Source organism: Neomonachus schauinslandi, chromosome 8, assembly GCF_002201575.2.
Source record: "Neomonachus schauinslandi chromosome 8, ASM220157v2, whole genome shotgun sequence".
Lineage (NCBI taxonomy): Eukaryota > Metazoa > Chordata > Mammalia > Carnivora > Phocidae > Neomonachus > Neomonachus schauinslandi.
In genome coordinates, this window is record NC_058410.1 from 45,276,797 (window position 1) to 45,294,178 (window position 17,382).

Genomic DNA, 17,382 nt, shown 5'->3' on the forward strand with positions numbered 1-17,382 from the left:
ATACTAATATAATAGCATTTACATGTTAAAAACACAAATATTTAAATGTTGTGTAATCATTTCAATGTGTTCAACATGAAGAACAGCTTTTCTCTTCACAATTGCCACATTTTAATTGATTATCAGTACAATACTTACATGTTTTATAAATAAATTTTACAGGTTTTCTGTTGTAATTTTTTTTTTTTTTTGCAAAGTATAACCTACAGCACAGTGATTTATAATTTAAGGTAATAGATATTTTCACATTCTAATTTAGCTTTTACACTATTTCATGCTTCTGAAGCTTTTTTGTTTTTGCTTCAAGATAGAGGTAGATTTAGTAGATTGGGCGTGTCAGACTTACTGCCAAAATGCAATTATCAGCTGTACTGCTAATGTGCAGTTTCCAAGATGCTAGAAAAAATTCAGAACCATATGTAATACTTTACCCAAAGTTCTCCTTTTCAAGCTTAAGTTACTAAATAATTTCATATGTATTTAATTGCTCACAAATAGTTACAAAAAATAGACAAAACAATAAAAACACAAATATAGGTACACCAAAATAAAAACAAAACTATAATGAAAGATTGCATCTGAATGGAAACTTTTTTGTTTTGCTTTTTAAAAGTGCATCAACTTTTTCTTTTCTGTTCTAAGTAAAAACACATCAAACATTCCTACTGACATTGTAACAAAGAAGATATCTCTGAAACTATCCTTTGTAGCCATTAATTTTTCCTCCACCAAGTTAAAGTTGAAACCCTTCCATTGGTGCTTCCTGCTGCTGAAACACGAACTGTTGCTGACTTTCATCCACCTGAGGTACAATGCTGGGGTCATCTTCCTCTACACCAAAGTAATGTTCAATCAGATCAAAAGCCTTTTGGTAAATTTCCTGATTTTCATGGCTTTGCAGAAATTCAATTTTATCCAGACCTGTTTTATACATATATATATATATATGAAGAAAATTGTTACTCAAGTTTCATCAGATATTTGAACCAAAATAATGAATCAATAGCATCTGTCAGTCCATCAGCAATGGGGTTGTTATTCTTATCTAATTTTTGCATATACTGATAGCCAACACCACTTATGTCTTAAACTTCAAGAATGACAGCGTAAGGCAGTGTGGTATAAACAAATAGCACAGGCCTGGGAATAAAAAGATCACAGGGGCGCCTGGGTGGCTCAGTCGTTAAACGTCTGCCTCCGGTTCAGGTCATGATCCCAGAGTCCTGGGATCGAGCCCCGCATCGAGCCCCTCATCGGGCTCCCTGCTCGGCGGGAGGCCTGCTTCTCCCTCTCCCACTCCCCCTGCTTGTGTTCCTGCTCTCTCTCTCTCTCTCTGTCAAATAAATAAATAAAATCTTTAAAAATAAAAAAAAGATCAGACTCCACCTTGCTAGCTGTGTCATTTTGCCCAAATAAGTTTGGTTTCTCTATACATTAGTTTCTCAATTTTAAAATGACAGTTTTAGAGTATGTAACTCCAAAGGTCCTTTCTAGAGTAATTATGCTATTTATAAAAAGCACAAAAAGGATAAGCACCAAAACAAACACAAATGAAGAAACTAAAAGGTGAGCAAACTAACACACACACACGTTCTCTCAGAGAAAGAGCCAGAGGAGATCAATATGGAATGAGTACTATTTACAAATCCATGTAGCTACTGTATATATACCAAAAGTACAAACTATAAGTGAAACTGAAAAAGCCTATTTTTACAAAATAAGCAAAATCTAGAGCATTCTATTTTATTGCTTACAAGAAGAAAAATCTACACTAAGTCTGGGTGATGCTGAATATATTTTTCATTTAATTACAGGTAAACCTCTTCAGTTATATCATTGCAGAACAGTACAGGAAGTACCAGCCAGAGCAATTAGGCAATAAAAAGAAGTAAAAGCCATCTAATTAAAAAAGGAAGAAGTAAAACTGTCACCATTTGCAGATGACATGGTATTATATATAGAATATCCTAAAGACTCCACCAAAAAACTTAAAACTAATCAATGAATTCAGTAAAGTAGCAGTATACAAAATCAGTACAAAAATCTATTGCATTTCTATACAATTTCTATACAAACTATCAGAAAGAGAAATTAAAAAATAATCCCACTTACAAGTGCATCAGAAAGAATAAAATACCTAGGAATACATTTAACCAAGGAGGTGAAAGACCTGTACATTGAAAACTATAATGAAAGAAACTGAAGGAGATATAAATAAATGGAAAGATATTCGGTGCTCATGGGTTGGAAGAATTAATATTGTTAAAATGTCCATACTACCCAAAGCAATCTACAATCTACAGATTCAATATACTCTGTATCAAAATACCAATGGCATTTTTCACAGAAATAGAACAAACAATCCTAAAATTTATGTGAATATATATGTATTTAAAGATTTTATTTGTTAGAGAGAGAGCACACAGAGGGAGAGTGAGAGGGAGAAGCAGACTCCCCAATGAGCTAAGAGCCCGATGTGGGGCTCGATTCCAGGACCCCGGGATCATGACCTGAGCTGAGGGCATGAAGGCAGACACTTAACTGAACCACTCAGGTGCCCCTATATTGAAGCACAAAGAACCCCAAATAGCTCAAAGCAATCTTAAGAAAAAGAACAAAGCTGGAGGCATCATACTCTGATTTCAAACTATACTACAAAGCTATAATAATCAAAACTTATTGGCATAAAAACAGATCAGTGGAATAGAATAGAGAGCCCAGAAAGAAATCCACATATAAAATCAATTAATTTACTACAAAGAAGCAAAGAATGTAACATACAATGGGGAAAGGGCAGTCTCTTAAAAAAAAAATGGTGCTGGGAAAACTGGACAGTCACACACAAAAGAGTGAAACTGGGCCACTAATGTATACCATACACAAAACAAACTCTGAATACATTACTTGAATGTAAGGTCTGAAACCATAAAAGTAGAAGAAAACATTAGTGATAAACTATTTGACATTGGTCTTGGCAATATTTTGGATTTGACACCAAAAGCAAAGGCAACAAAAGTCAAAATAAACAAGTGGGGATTACATCAAACTAAAAAGCTTCTGCACAGCAAAGGAACCCATCAACAAAATGAAAAGATAACCTACAGAACAGGAGACAATATCTGCAAGTCATATACCTTAAGGAGTTAATGCCCAAAATATACAAAGAACTCAGCACCAACTGAACACCAAAAACAAGCAATTTGGTTAAAAAATGGGCAGAGGATCTGAAAAGACATTTTTCCAAAGAAGACAGATATCCAACAAGTACCTAAAAAGGTGTTCAACATCAGTAATCATTAGGGAAATTTAAATCAAAACTGCAATGAAATAATTACCTCACCATCTGTTAGAATGACTATTATCAAAAAGACTAGAAATAACAAGTGTAGATGTGGAACAAATGGGACCCTGGTGCACTGATGGTAGGAATGTAAATGGGTGCAGCCACTATGGAGGTTCTTCAAAAAATTAAACTACCCCCCCAAAAATAGAACTACCACATGATTTAGCAATTCCATTTCTGGGTATTTATCCAAAGAAAATGAAAACACTAACTAGAAAGACATCTGTACCCCCATGTTCATTGCAGCACTATTTACAGTGGCCAAGATATATAAGCAACGTGTTTACTGATGGATGAATGGATTAAAAAAAAAATGGTATATATGTATATAATAAAATATTATTCAGCCATAAAAAAGAATGATATCTTGCCATTTGTGACAACATGGATGGACCTTGAGGACATTATGCTAAATAAAATAAGCCACACAGAGAAAGACAAATACCATATAATCTCACATATCTGTAAAATCCAAAAACAAAAAAATAACAAGCTCATAGATACAGAGAACAGACTGGTGGTTGCCAGTGGGGCAAGTTGGCAAAATGAGTGAAGGAAGTCAAAAAGTACAAACTTCTAGTTATAAAGTCATGGGGATATAATGTACAGCATGAGGACTATAGTTAATAATACTGTATTATGTATTTATAAGTTGCTAAGAGAGTAAATCTTAAAAGTTCTCATCACAAGAAAAACATTTTGTAACTATGTATGGTAATGGTTGTTAACTAGACTTATTATGGTGATCATGATAGTTTTACAGTATATACAAACACTGAATCATTATGTTGTACACCTGAGACCAACTTGTAATGTTATATATCAAATAAAAACAAAAAGACTTGACTATAATGATACATTTTGAACTGACTGCTTACCATATGCTTCTTCAATGAGAGCACAGTATGGATTAATGCCTATTCCATTCTGCTTAGATTCTTGTTCTCCAAGACGTAAAATATTTTCAAGTCCATTTAAAGCCACTTGGACTATTTTAGAGTCCATAACAGTCAATAGGTCACAAAGTGGTTTAATGCAACCTAAGGCTACCAAATACCTTCAGAGTGATTAAAAAAAAAGTAGAGGAAAAAAAAAACATTTAAAGAGACTTAAGTATTATTTATAGCAAATATTCTTCAGTGAAATGTTCTACAAACAATTAAGAAAAGTATTTTTATACAAACTCAAACATTAAAACATTTAAATTTTCACTGACATAGGAAACTGAAAACTTCTTTCTACTCTCCTATTTTCATTTAACATAATTAGCAATAAATGAGATAACAAATATTACAAAAATATACATACAAGCAAATCGGTACTTGGGTGGTTCTGCATGGCATATGAGTAGTACTAAGAATAACAGTGGCTTCAAGGTGCTACTATTTAAAGGTGAGCCTATGTACACACACTGGGGTCATATGGGAGTAGGTAGAAATGAAGAGGGAGAAGGGACATTCAAATCAAATTTCCCACAAAAACAATCATAGCTGATGTTCTAAAATACCACCTGTGCTTCAGAAGCATATAGAAGGCTTCTAGGACTAACATAACACAATTAAAAAAAAAAAAAAAGGCTTCTAGGAGCAAAACATGCTATGTTGCGAATAATTTTAATAAACAATGTTCACGAAAGTTATTCCACTCGTTTTTTAATACTTTGTCCTTTTCTAGTTTTTATTAGCTCTTTTCCATTCTCTATAATATAAAGTGACTGATTTATTTCCTTGGAAAAAAGTCCATTAAGGCTAAAGGAAAAAAAGATGTACTGAAGCCAGACTGCATGGCTTCAAGTCCCAACTCCACTCCTTATTAGTTGTGTGACCTGGAGTGACTGCTCTGTGCCTCAGTTTCTCCATCTTAAAATGGGGATAATAACAGTACCAAGCTCAGAGAGTTGCTATAAACATACAGTTAAGCATTCAATAAAAGTTAGTTTCCACTTTCCTTTTTTTAAAAAAAAAAAAAGTACATACCTTCACTAGAGCACTCACTTGCCATATACTATACTATAACTAATCAGTATATTTGTTGAATGAATATCTCATAGCTGTATGAAGTTAAAGGACATAAAGTATATGACAGTATTGGATACTATCCTGGCACTCAATAACTGAAATGACTTAGCACAACAACTGGCAATATCAGACATTCAATAAATATTAGTGGTACACATGCTGAAATCAATCTGAAGATCTCCTCCCATATATGTAGAATTAATGAAATGGTGAAAATGGTTAGAAAAAATAATGATCTCAGTTTGGACACTTGATTCATATCAATAAATTTAAGTAATAATATATGGACTAGACATAATAATGAAAATAATTTGAAAAAATACAACTATTTGTAGGTGAACAAAGAAACTTTGGTTCCCAAAGCAGATAAAAATTATATTAGTTTATTAAAAACTGCAAGCTAGAACAGGGGGAAGATCTTGTTTTATTACTCTTTATATTCATAACATAATGAGATGGAAATGTAATGGAAAGAGGAAGAATGGAAAATAAAAAGCAGAAGAGATGTTATCAACATATAGAAATATAAATCTAAGACACCAAGATAATAGCACAAATGAAGGCAATAAGACAAAGATCTCACAACAAGTTATTTCAAAATCCTCTCAGTGATTTTTTAAAATAGCTAGTAGCCTTATTTACTGTTTTATAAATTAAGACATAAATTAAATACTCATTAGAAAATACTTCCTAAACAGTCACTTCAAGAAACCTAGAAAGTCCTGAGTTTCACAGACAAATCCATAGAATAAGAAAATTCTGTAGGAAGTCAAGCTTTTATACAAGTGCGAAGTAGAACCTTGCTATGGGGGAAAAGAGAATAAAAGCACAAGATAATAAGAAATTTAGGAATCAATTCTGATCATAAAAGTTGTGATGGTTACAAATAACGATAATAGCAGCTAATCTTAGTAGAGAACTTAATGTTTAGGCACCATGTTAAGCACTTTAAATGTATGAATCCCATTTAATTATCAAGAGACTACCATAAGGTATTATCTGTTAATCAAATTCATTTAAAAAATGAAGAAACTGTGGATTAGATAGGTAAAATGGTTTTGTCAAGGTCACACAACCTTTACCGAGGCAACAGGATTTTAAAGCAGCCTGATTCAAAGCCCATGTACCTAGTATTTATGTTGTTAGTAAAAGAAACAAGTAAACAACAAAAGGCCTATCAAAAAAGCTACCATAAAAAAGAAAAAAAGAAAACTAGTATAGAGAAAGAAAAGATACCATCCACAGGTAAGGCTAACAACTGACTAGGAGAACATCACTATACAAACAAATGTCTATTTCAGTATTTAATTTTATTTTTAATAATTATTTTAAGTAAGTGGATGTTCAAATCATTAGTCATTTTTATATAATAAAGTCACATGCACGTGACTCTAACGGTATAAAAAATATTTAATGTCCATCAGAGTATATTTTGCAAATTAATATAAACTGTTCTTTTTCAGATTCTTAATCTCTGATTTTTCATAAATAGTCTGCGAAGGCAAGTGATGTTAATTATCCTTTACTGAAAAAACAAAACAAAACAAAAACTACTGTGAATGAATAATACAACTGATGTAACAAATGCTTTCATTTCACATTAAAATGACTTAGAAATAATGTTTCGGTTTCATCAACAAATAAAAAGTACGTAGTACTTCATTTTGTCCCATTTACATTTAAAAAAAAAAATTAAAAAACTCTGTATCACACCTTATTTGTTCTGGAGTACCTCCTGATGTTGCATTAGTTATAGCCCAAGCTGCTTCTTTCCTGGTGCGAAACTCTGCTTTCTGAAGAATCTCAATCAAAACAGGAAAAATATTTGCATCTATAACAGCCTAAGGAGGAAAAATGATAAACAGTGCCAATACTGTTTTAAAAATGTTATTAAGTAGAGAAATTGTAAGACCCAATGGCTTTAAAATGTCACATCACGCTTTTTGGAAATAAAAATCTTTGGAAATCTTTCTAATCTTTCTTTCTTTTTTTTTTTTTAAAGATTTTATTTATTTATTTGACAGAGAGAGACAGGGAAAGAGGGAACACAAGCAGGGGGAGTGGGAGAGGGAGAGAGGGAACACAAGCAGGGGGAGTGGGAGAGGGAGAAGCAGGCTTCCCGCTGAGCAGGAAGCTTGATGGAGGGCTCAATCCCAGGACCCTTGATCATGACCTGAGCCGAAGGCAGAAGCTTAAAGACTGAGCCACCCAAGCGCCCCTCTTTCTAATCTTTCAACAAACTTTCATACTTTCAAGACTGGAAAATATATTAACAGAATATTAATTTTAAAGATGATAAAGCAGGGGCACCTCGGTGGCTCAGTTGGTTAAGCGTCTGCCTTCGGCTCAGGTCATGATCCCAGAGTCCCAGGATTGAGCCCCAAATAGGGCTCCCCATCTGCTTCTCCCTCTGCCCCTCACCCCACTCATGTTCTCTCTCACTCTCTCTGTCTCTCAAATAAATAAAATCCTTAAAAAAAAAAATAAAAAAATAAAGATGATAAAGCACAAGGTAGATACTTGATCAAAATGGATAAGTAATTTTTGACTCAAGAAGCCTGATAAGACTCTAATAAATCATTACTTAAAAGTTTTGAGAGGAAGATTATTACCTAACTTATTTAAAACTAATAAAAATCAATCCCTTTTTAAGACTAGCCATATGTGTCCAGCACCGTGGGCAATTTTATACACACACCCACACACAATTCCTCCCTAGACCACTATAAATGAATGTTATTATTTTAGAGGAGAAAAGGCCATGTTCTGTAAAATCCTTCTCAAGAATTTAAGTAACTCATTAAAAAAAAAAAAAAATCACTGATAAAATGCTGACTTTTGTCCAAACTGACTCAAGAGATCTTCCTGTTTTCTTAGATCTGCAAGGTATTTACCTGAATCTGAGCTCTATTTCCAGCAGTGATGTTAGAAACAGTCCAGCAGGCTTCTTTTCTGATTGATTCCTTTGGGCTACTCAATAAGTGTAAGAGACATGGTAATGCAGAGCAATTCAGAATTACCTGAAACAAAAATCAGAAATGGAAACAAAGTTTTATAGCAAAATACTACAGAAAGATAGACTGATTTATAAAAATACAAAAATCACTCTTGAAAAACTAAATTAAGAAAAAAGAAATTCCTCTCAAAGTAAAACTTAGGTACTTGCTACCTTCTACTCTTTCCACTTCACCAAAACTTGGTGCCATAAAGTACTCTGTCAAACCACTAAAATGAGAATAAGCAGGACACCAGAGGTGTGTCCTTCATGTTTACGAATACACTCAAGAATTCAACTGATATGACAATTCAAGAGAGATTTAGTGACTGGTCAGGATCCAAACTCTAGTTTTGCCAAATGAGATGATGAAAAAAAGATGATGAAACAGTTTGAAAGTACCTAATTCCATAACTGGTAAGAAACCTCAATGTATAGAGTAAGTCAACTTTTTTCATTAAAATTTTTTACTGTTCCACTTTTCTTTTGTAAAGAAGTATGTTCTGCTTTGTCCCTTTACATTCTTCATTCCATGGCATAATTAATTATGTTCCTATTTTCAGAATACCCACAATGATTTATATTAAATTTACTTGGTGAAGAATGTATGAAACAGTGTACCAAAATTCTGTTGAAGAGTGTTATGTTTAGAAGGGCATTCTCATTTAAAGAGATATTTTAAATTAGTAACTATCAAATTACTAAGGATCAACTATTTAATAACTAATATATCTAAATAGGATTAAATAAGATTAAACCTGAAAGATGATATGTAAATCAGAGTAAAGTTTAAGTTATGGTGGCAAGCAAAGGAGAATCTAATGCGTTAGAGTTTAAGTTTCTATCTTCAAGAAAGATTGCTCCAGATCTAAAGTCAATCTTGACATTACACCTTTTCTGGTATCTCACCATCCTCCAAAAGACAGAGAGACAGACAGACACACACACACATAGTTACTAACCAGGAAAATGTTTCCTTTCTATCTTTCCTTCCATTCCCATAATCTAGGTCTTCAATCTACTATAAAAGGACCTCCCGCTTCCAACCAACCTCATGTTTAAACTATTTATAATTAATCACCCTTTCACTAACAGTTCCTTCTCCGGTCAAGCTTAATGTCTCTTAAATACAACCCACACATGTCTGCCTTTGCACCTATGTTCACATAAATCTCTTCTAGTTTACTTAAGTTCTTCCCCAGCTTTAAGATATAGCTTTAATTCCAACTTCTTTATGGAATCTACAAAGATTTCTCAGCATAGTGATTTCTTTTTTAAACTTCTATAGCGTTTACTGACCAACCAACTCTCAGCAAACATACACTAACTTGGGTAATTTGCTTTGCTTTAATATATATTTTCTCTTCAATTTTATTATAAATCCCTCAAGAGCCAACCTCCTACCTTGTACTTCTTTATATCGATATAGATCTAGGATAGTGCTTTCACATACAGGTATTCGAGGTTGAGCACTTATCATCAAGAATATGCTGTCACATTATAGATGCCTATATAGTTATGGTAATGCTAAAGTCTTGATTAATATGTAACCAAGTATGAAGTATCTAGTATGAAACTTGATAAATTTCTCAAAATCCATTATCTTAACAATTTATCATATTAAAGTCTGAACTCACCTGTGTTTGAATATCATCACCAGTCACAATATTACCAACTGCTCTTAATGCAGGTGATACAACTTTATAATCATTGTGCCTAAAAATAATAAAAATATGAACTTACATACTATGCAAGAGTTAAAATTTACAAAAAAATTGCAAGAATAATACAAAATAGTCCTGTATACTCTTTACCCGGAGATCCCACTCAAGTTTCACTAATTATGCCAGTAATACTTCTGTAATAAAGAATCTATATATTAGACCCAACTGTCATGTCTCTAGTCTCTTTCAATTCAAAACAGTTCCTATTTTTTCCTTTATTTCCTGATCTTGACATTTATAATGATCATAAACGAATTATTAGGTTTTGTCCAATGTTTCCTCATGATTAAGATACAAATTATATACTTTTAGCTAGGATATCACAAATGCAACCATCTTTTCATTACATAGGATAGCATCTGATACCTGTTTTGTCCACAATAGTAGCACTGAACTCGTCACTTAAAATGGTGTCTGTCAGATTTCTCTACTTCAACATTACTGTTTTTCCCTTTATAATTAATATTTTTGAGAGGATATTCTTTTAGACTATGTTAAATCCCATTCCTTATCCCACTTTCACCAACCACTACTTTCACCACTTCTTGATGTGTATTGTCTGAATTATTATTAATATTGTTGCCAATGATAATTTTGTAATACCATCATTATATGCTTTTTCAGTCTATCTATTGATGTACCTACTTATTTTAGTGTGGACTCATGGACTCCTATTTTATTCAATACTCTTAACATATTACCATAATTTATTTTAATGCTCAAATCATCCGAAGTTTGGAAGTTTGAACGGTTGGAGTCCCCTTAAGTGGGCTTCTGTGTCCTTTTGATATTTCTCCATTCTTTGAGCACTTAATACTTTATGGGGTCACCTTATTTTTTCTCAATGCCAGCCCTAGAATCAGCCATTTATCCAAGAATTTTGGTTCCTGTTAATGAAGAGTAGTTTTTAAAAACCAAGATTTGGTGTGTTCAGCTTTTTAGTACAGAAGTGTCACTGCTCACAGGGCCTTTAAGAGCGCATGTGCGTGCACGCACACATATATCTATTTATTTCTACATCTCTTTATGTTGAAAGCCATGAGTTCACATTGATATCTCCAGTTCTAATCTAATAACATAAGATTATTCTGGTTTTCCTCCTTTCCGTATTTGTATCTCCATTCTCTTAGAATAAGAAACTGGCTTCTGATCCAGCTAGGCTGTTATCCATCATGTGTTGTTCCAGCCTGCTTGCTATTCTGCTTTAGTGGGTGCCATACTCAAGCTTGAGCCCTGATCCCCTCATTGGACCTGCCTGCCTACCCTCCTCAGATGTTGTCTTTGGACTAGAGCCACAACCCCTTATCAGACCTTTCTTCTTTGTGCCATCTGCTTTGTTTGAGCCTACCTAATGGCTTTTTGACAAAAGGAAGTAGTATAATAAATCTTTTTAAAGAAAAAGATAAACTATCCTTTTAAAACAAATTCTCTTACAAGTTTTTAAACTTCTTTTATAAAAAAAATCTGTTCTTTTTAAAGAAGGTAGCAATAATAGCCTAGCAAGTGAAATACTAAAACAAGTGAAATACTAAATGTTTTCACTACATGAACTTGTACACAAATTAGTTACTGTAATGAACAACTAACTAGATTACTGGTTCTGTGAGAGCAGGTACTGAGTTCTGTACTTCATTAACAATATGTTGTACAATACTCTAGCAGGTAACAGGCATTCCACATATACCTGTTGAATTAAGTCCCTGCCATTCATAAAAAGATTAAAACTAATGAAATACATTCACAAAATTATTAGTTCCAACTAAAGGATGAGATACAAATTGAAAAAGGTCAACTTTTCAGCATTACAGCTATTCTGAAAAGTGGGGTTGATGGCTTTTCAATTCTTCTGAAGATAGTCACTCTCGAGATATTTATAAAGCCATTAACTGCTAAATTTAATACACAATCATACAATTATTAATCATAAATTGTAGTTACATCAAAAGTTCCACCAATCTTCGACAGACTCCAGAATCAATGACTGCTTGAATTTTATCATTGGGTCCATCAGAAAGATAAGAAAGGGCCCAGCACACATCTGCTAATACATCTGGGTCACTGCTAAACAACAATCGTGACAAGACATTTAAGCAAGGTGAAACCTGGAAGAAAAGAGCCAATATTTAACAATTTTCTCTAAGACTGAGTTTCTTTAGGAAAATATAGAAACCCATTTTAAAACAAAACTAATGCTATAAAAATACCAGTGAAATTAAAACATTCTATTGTTTTAAAAAATTATGATCATATATATGAACATGTAACTGATTGTTTCCAATTAATCTTTTTTTTAAAGATTTATTTATTTATTTGAGAGAGAGAGAGAGAGGGCACAAGCTGGGGGAGGGAAAGAGGAAGAGAGAGAGAGAGAAGAGAGGAAGCAGACTCCCCGCTGAGCAGGGAGCTCAACACAGGGCTCGATCTCAGGACCTGAGATCATGATCTGGTCTGAAACTAAGAATCGGATGCTTAACTGACTGAGCCACCCAGGCGCCCCTCCAATTAATCTTACATTAAGTAAGACATGTGGTAATTTAAAATTTTTAAGAGTAATGAAATACATATTTGAGATCCCCTATTTTTAAATCACACACATAACACACCCAAAAAAGGCATACCAAAGCTAAGGGAAGTAAAGATGTTTTAGTTAGGTGTTTAATATGATCATGAAATATGAACCAACTGAAATAAACCTCACCCTACTTATTACATGTACATTATTGGAAACAAATCTAATAATCAGTTGAGGACTAAAGGTGTAGAAAATACAAAAAGAAATCTGAAGGATTTTTAAATGAAAGTCACTAATAAACTGTACTTCCTAATGTACTGAAACCCTGAATCTTCAATTCCAAAAAAAAGAAAAACCACATACATGACAACAGGTTTTAGTCCCTCTAGCATTAATATTACAACTACTTAGTTGTGAAATGAGCATATCACTTCACCTCTCTGAGACTCAGTTTCCAAATCTGTGAAACAAAGGCCAAATTAGACAAATTCTATGATCCTTCCTTTCTCAAATCAGACAGTCCTAGATTCACTAGCTGTATGACCATGGGAAAATTACCTACATCTCTGAAATCCAATTTCTTCATTTATAAAAGAGGGATAAAACAGTACTGTTAAATTAGTAAGAATGCATGTAGCATCTTAGAACAGTACCTGACATACAGTAAGCACAGAGATGTTCGCTCTTTTTATTGCCATGATCAGTACTGATTTTATAATCCTTAAAGTTTTTTTTTTTAAGATTTTTATTTATTTATTTGACAGAGAAAGAAAGAGAAAGGGCACAATCAGGGGGAGTGGCAGGCAGAGGCAGAGGGAGAAGCAGCGGGGAGCCCGCTGTGGGCTTGATCCCAGGACCCTGAGATCATGGTCTGACCCAAAGGCAGACGCTTAACCAACTGAGCCACCCAAATGCCCCAAGTTTTTTTTTTTAATCAGCAACCTAAAGTATCCCTCAGATAAGAGCTGTGTACTAAATTTAGATGTGCCACAAATAAAGAGTAATGACAGCTTTTTTAGGGTTCTAGTACTTAAGATGAATTTTCTCTTTACCTCTATTTTAAAGATTGCAAGTACATAAACTATAACCTTCTGAAAATACTTATCTATTTTCTCTGCTGGGCCCTTCTGTACAGATGACCCCAGGGCCCAGGAACAAAAAAAACAGTTTGCTAACAAAACAGATGGGTTTGTAAGTTAGTAAAACAAATCTGCACAACTGGATCCTTTCCAAACAAACATGCCTTCACCCTTACCAATGACCTCCTCTTCCTCAAACAGAGAAATGTGAGAATCATTTAAAGCAAATATAAATTTTTGAGTTAAAAAAATCAGCATACTGATCCGTATCTTTTTACTGATATAAAAAATGAAGCTATTACAGCATTACAGATTTCTAGTTTTAAGGGAGCAAAATAAAAACACTTCTGAGCCACTGTCTTCTCAGAAACAAGGGAAAGAAGAAAGAGAAATACAAATCCGATCTCTGAGAAGTGCAGCAGACATCTGTAATCATGCCCATAAGATATCGTGGACAGGATTATAAGTGAGGAGAGAAAGGTGACACCTCTATACCTGCAGAGAGAACTACCAATTAGAAGAAAGCTAATTTTAAAAAAAGAAGAAGAAGAAGAAAGCTAATTTATCCTCCAATCATCACCCCAAAGGGCCTCAAGAATCAGAGGTGCCAGCTATCACAGAAGGCACAGGAGAGGAATGATGCTAAAACAGAAAGAAAGCTTAAAAAGTTAAATGAGAAAGAGGTTAGACTACAGGTAGGTGTCTAATATTCTCAATGCCAGCAAAGACTAGAGGTTTATTTTAAGGAGAAACTGAAAAACAAAAAGTGAACTACAGAAACTACACTCGGGGTATCAAAGACAAGTTTGAAATAAAGCATGAGAACAGAAATCACAGAGATTAAATAAAAGTTTACATACTGACTGATGAAAACCTGTAGTCCTCTTCCAATGCCCAGCTCCCACATCTCCAGTAGTATTATCTACTCTACACTTCAACCCAATCTATTCACTTTGCAGCAGGAGACTGGAAAATCTGTCTCTGGAGAAACAGAATGGTCTCAGAAAACATACAGAAATTCTGAATTCCTCAAAGAAGACATGGTTCTGCCGCCCAATTACTCTATAATGAAGCCCATGAAAGGACAAGTCTATACACCCACCTCTATACCCAGTTTCCATTTAGCTTTTAGTGTCTGCCTCCTAAGTATGTCCAGAGTGCCCAGGATCACAAGTTATAGGAGGAGATCTTCCAGTAAAAAAGAGACTAAAACAAACAAACCACAAACAAAACAAAAACATAAAAAGAAACAGAGATACCAGAAAAAAGAAAACTTCAAAAAAATTATAAATCCTCAGGTAGATAATTTGCTGGGTCCATAAAAAAAGCTGTAACACCTATATAGAAAAAGTCTATCTAAAGATGAGCAATCAGAGAACAAAAAAAATTCTTGAAAATACGATTGTGAAAATAAAAATTTCAAAAAATGTGAATGATAAAATCTCTCATAGAAAATCACAGAAAATTTACCCAACAAAAGTCTTAAGCCCTATTAATGTGAATTACACTGTAAGTTTGGAATACATAAGTAAACAAAAAGAGACAAAGATTCCTAACTCTAAGGAGTTTATATTTTAGTGGAAGAAAGATTTTTTTTTAAAAATTAAATAGGTAATAAATTTTTAAAAACATGTATTATGTTAGAAGATGCTAAGAAAAAATTAGAGTAAAATGTGGAGGTCAGTGGCTGGGGTAGTAAGAGATTACATTATTATGTAGGGTAGTCAGAGTACAGCTCATGGAAAAGGTAACTTATAAGCAAGCACTTAAAGAAAATGAGGGAATTATATAGATATTAAGCATTAAATTGTAGGCCAGTGGTTCTCAAAGTGTGGTCCATGGACTCCTGAGGGATTCTTGAAACCTTGGGGAAGCAATCTTTAATGCCAAAATTTTCATAATTATACTAACACATAATTGGTCTTTTTCATTTTGTTGACATTTGCACTAAAGCTATAAAAGCAATGGTGGGTAAAACTCAGCATAAATCAAAGCAGTGGTACCAAAATGTACCACAGATCTTTGTATTCTTTATGTTCACATACTTGCAAAGAGGCCGGCAGGGGGAAGGGGGAGGGTGCCTATTTAAGAATTACCTTGTAGAAGCAGTAAAAATTACTAATTTTATTAAATCTCAATTCTTGAATACATGTCTTTTGAAAACATTGTGAGATGAAATGGGAAATATGCATACACACACACACACACACATATATATACATACAAAATATATTTTAAAAATATATTTGCTGGCCTATTTGAGAACTGCAGATGTTATCATGATACTTCACCCCTACATCCTTCAGCATGTATCTCCTAAGAAAAATGGCATTTCTTTACATTCTTCTAAGACATTGTTATTGTCACATCCAAAAATTTTTCATTGGTACAATAATATTATCTAAGATCTAAAGCAAATTTAAATATTTTAAGCTAGAACTTAATTTCAATCCATGATCTAATCAATAATTAAACACTGCATTTACTTGTTAGAGTATCTTAAAAAAATCAGGTTTATTGAAGTATAAATTACAGTAAAAATAATTCTTTTCAGGTATACAGTTCTAATGAGAGTTTTGACAAATACATTCAGTTGTATAGCTACCACCCAATCAAGATATAGAATATTTCTATCACCTTTAAAACTACCCTCCTGTCCCTTTTAGGCAATCACTGATCTGATTTTGTTTCTATAGTTTTGTCTTTTCCAAAATATTATATTAACGAAATATACAAGATATAGCATTTGTGTGTGGCTTCTTTTGTTTAGCTTAATTCTTGTGAAATTCACTCATGTTGTTGCATGTACCAGTAGCTTCTTCTTCTTTATTGTTGAGTTATATTCCATCATACGAATGAAACATCATTTGTTTATCCATACACCAGCTATTGTACGTTTGGGCTCCTTCCAATTTTTGGTGATTATGAATAAAGCTCTCATAAACATTTATGTACAGGTCTTTTGTACACATACTATGTCCTCTTCCTTGGATAAGTACCATATTGCTAAATAGCACAGTAAGAAACTGTCTTCTTACTTAAAGATTTTAAATAAAATCTTTAAAAAAAAAAATGCCATTTTACATTCCTATCAGCGATGTTTAAGAATTTCAGTTGCTATCCATCTTGTCAGCACTTGGTATTATTAGCTTTTTAGATTTTAACCGTTCTAATAGGTGTGTGCCATCTTTTAATCTTGAATAGCTCCTCGGCCTATCTGTGTGCCTTCACACCGCTGATATTCTTAGAGTCCGGACATTTATTTCACAAACCATTCCTCAATTCTGATTTGTCTTACTGTTTCCTCATTATTAGATTCAGACTAAACATTTCCAGCAAGAGCGTTACATAAGTGATGATGTGTTATTTTTTAGTCATGACACATCTGAAGGCACATAATGTCAGTTTTCCCTTTATTAGTAATGTTAAACTTAATCATTTGGTTAAGGTGACTAAACTCCACTAGAATTCTCAACAGTAAATAAAACTCCCTCCTATCCTCTTTGTAATTAATAAATACTCTGTAGGGCAATACTTTCTAACCATGTCAATATTCTGTTCCCAACGATCTTTCACCTAAATGTTATAGAACTCATTGATGATTCCTGCCTAAATCAATTATTAGCATGGTAAATGACTTTTCTAATATGAAGTCCTTCTACAAGTATTAATTGGGATTCTTCTGTTAAAAAGAGCTTTCTTTCCCCATTT

At 33.4% G+C, this 17,382-nt stretch overlaps 1 protein-coding gene across 1 annotated transcript in view; it reads right to left on the minus strand.

Moving 5' to 3' along the window:
- Positions 1 to 733: 733 nt before the first annotated feature.
- Positions 734 to 17,382, minus strand: part of KPNA5 (karyopherin subunit alpha 5) — a 50,109-nt gene continuing 33,460 nt past the window's right edge. Inside the window, exons 9-14 of the mRNA XM_021693444.1 lie at positions 12,019 to 12,182; positions 9,994 to 10,072; positions 8,256 to 8,381; positions 7,075 to 7,202; positions 4,222 to 4,400; positions 734 to 921 (exon numbers count right to left, since the gene is read on the minus strand). Coding sequence (XP_021549119.1) covers positions 734 to 921; positions 4,222 to 4,400; positions 7,075 to 7,202; positions 8,256 to 8,381; positions 9,994 to 10,072; positions 12,019 to 12,182 — 864 coding nt within the window. The remainder of the gene's footprint in view (positions 922 to 4,221; positions 4,401 to 7,074; positions 7,203 to 8,255; positions 8,382 to 9,993; positions 10,073 to 12,018; positions 12,183 to 17,382) is intronic.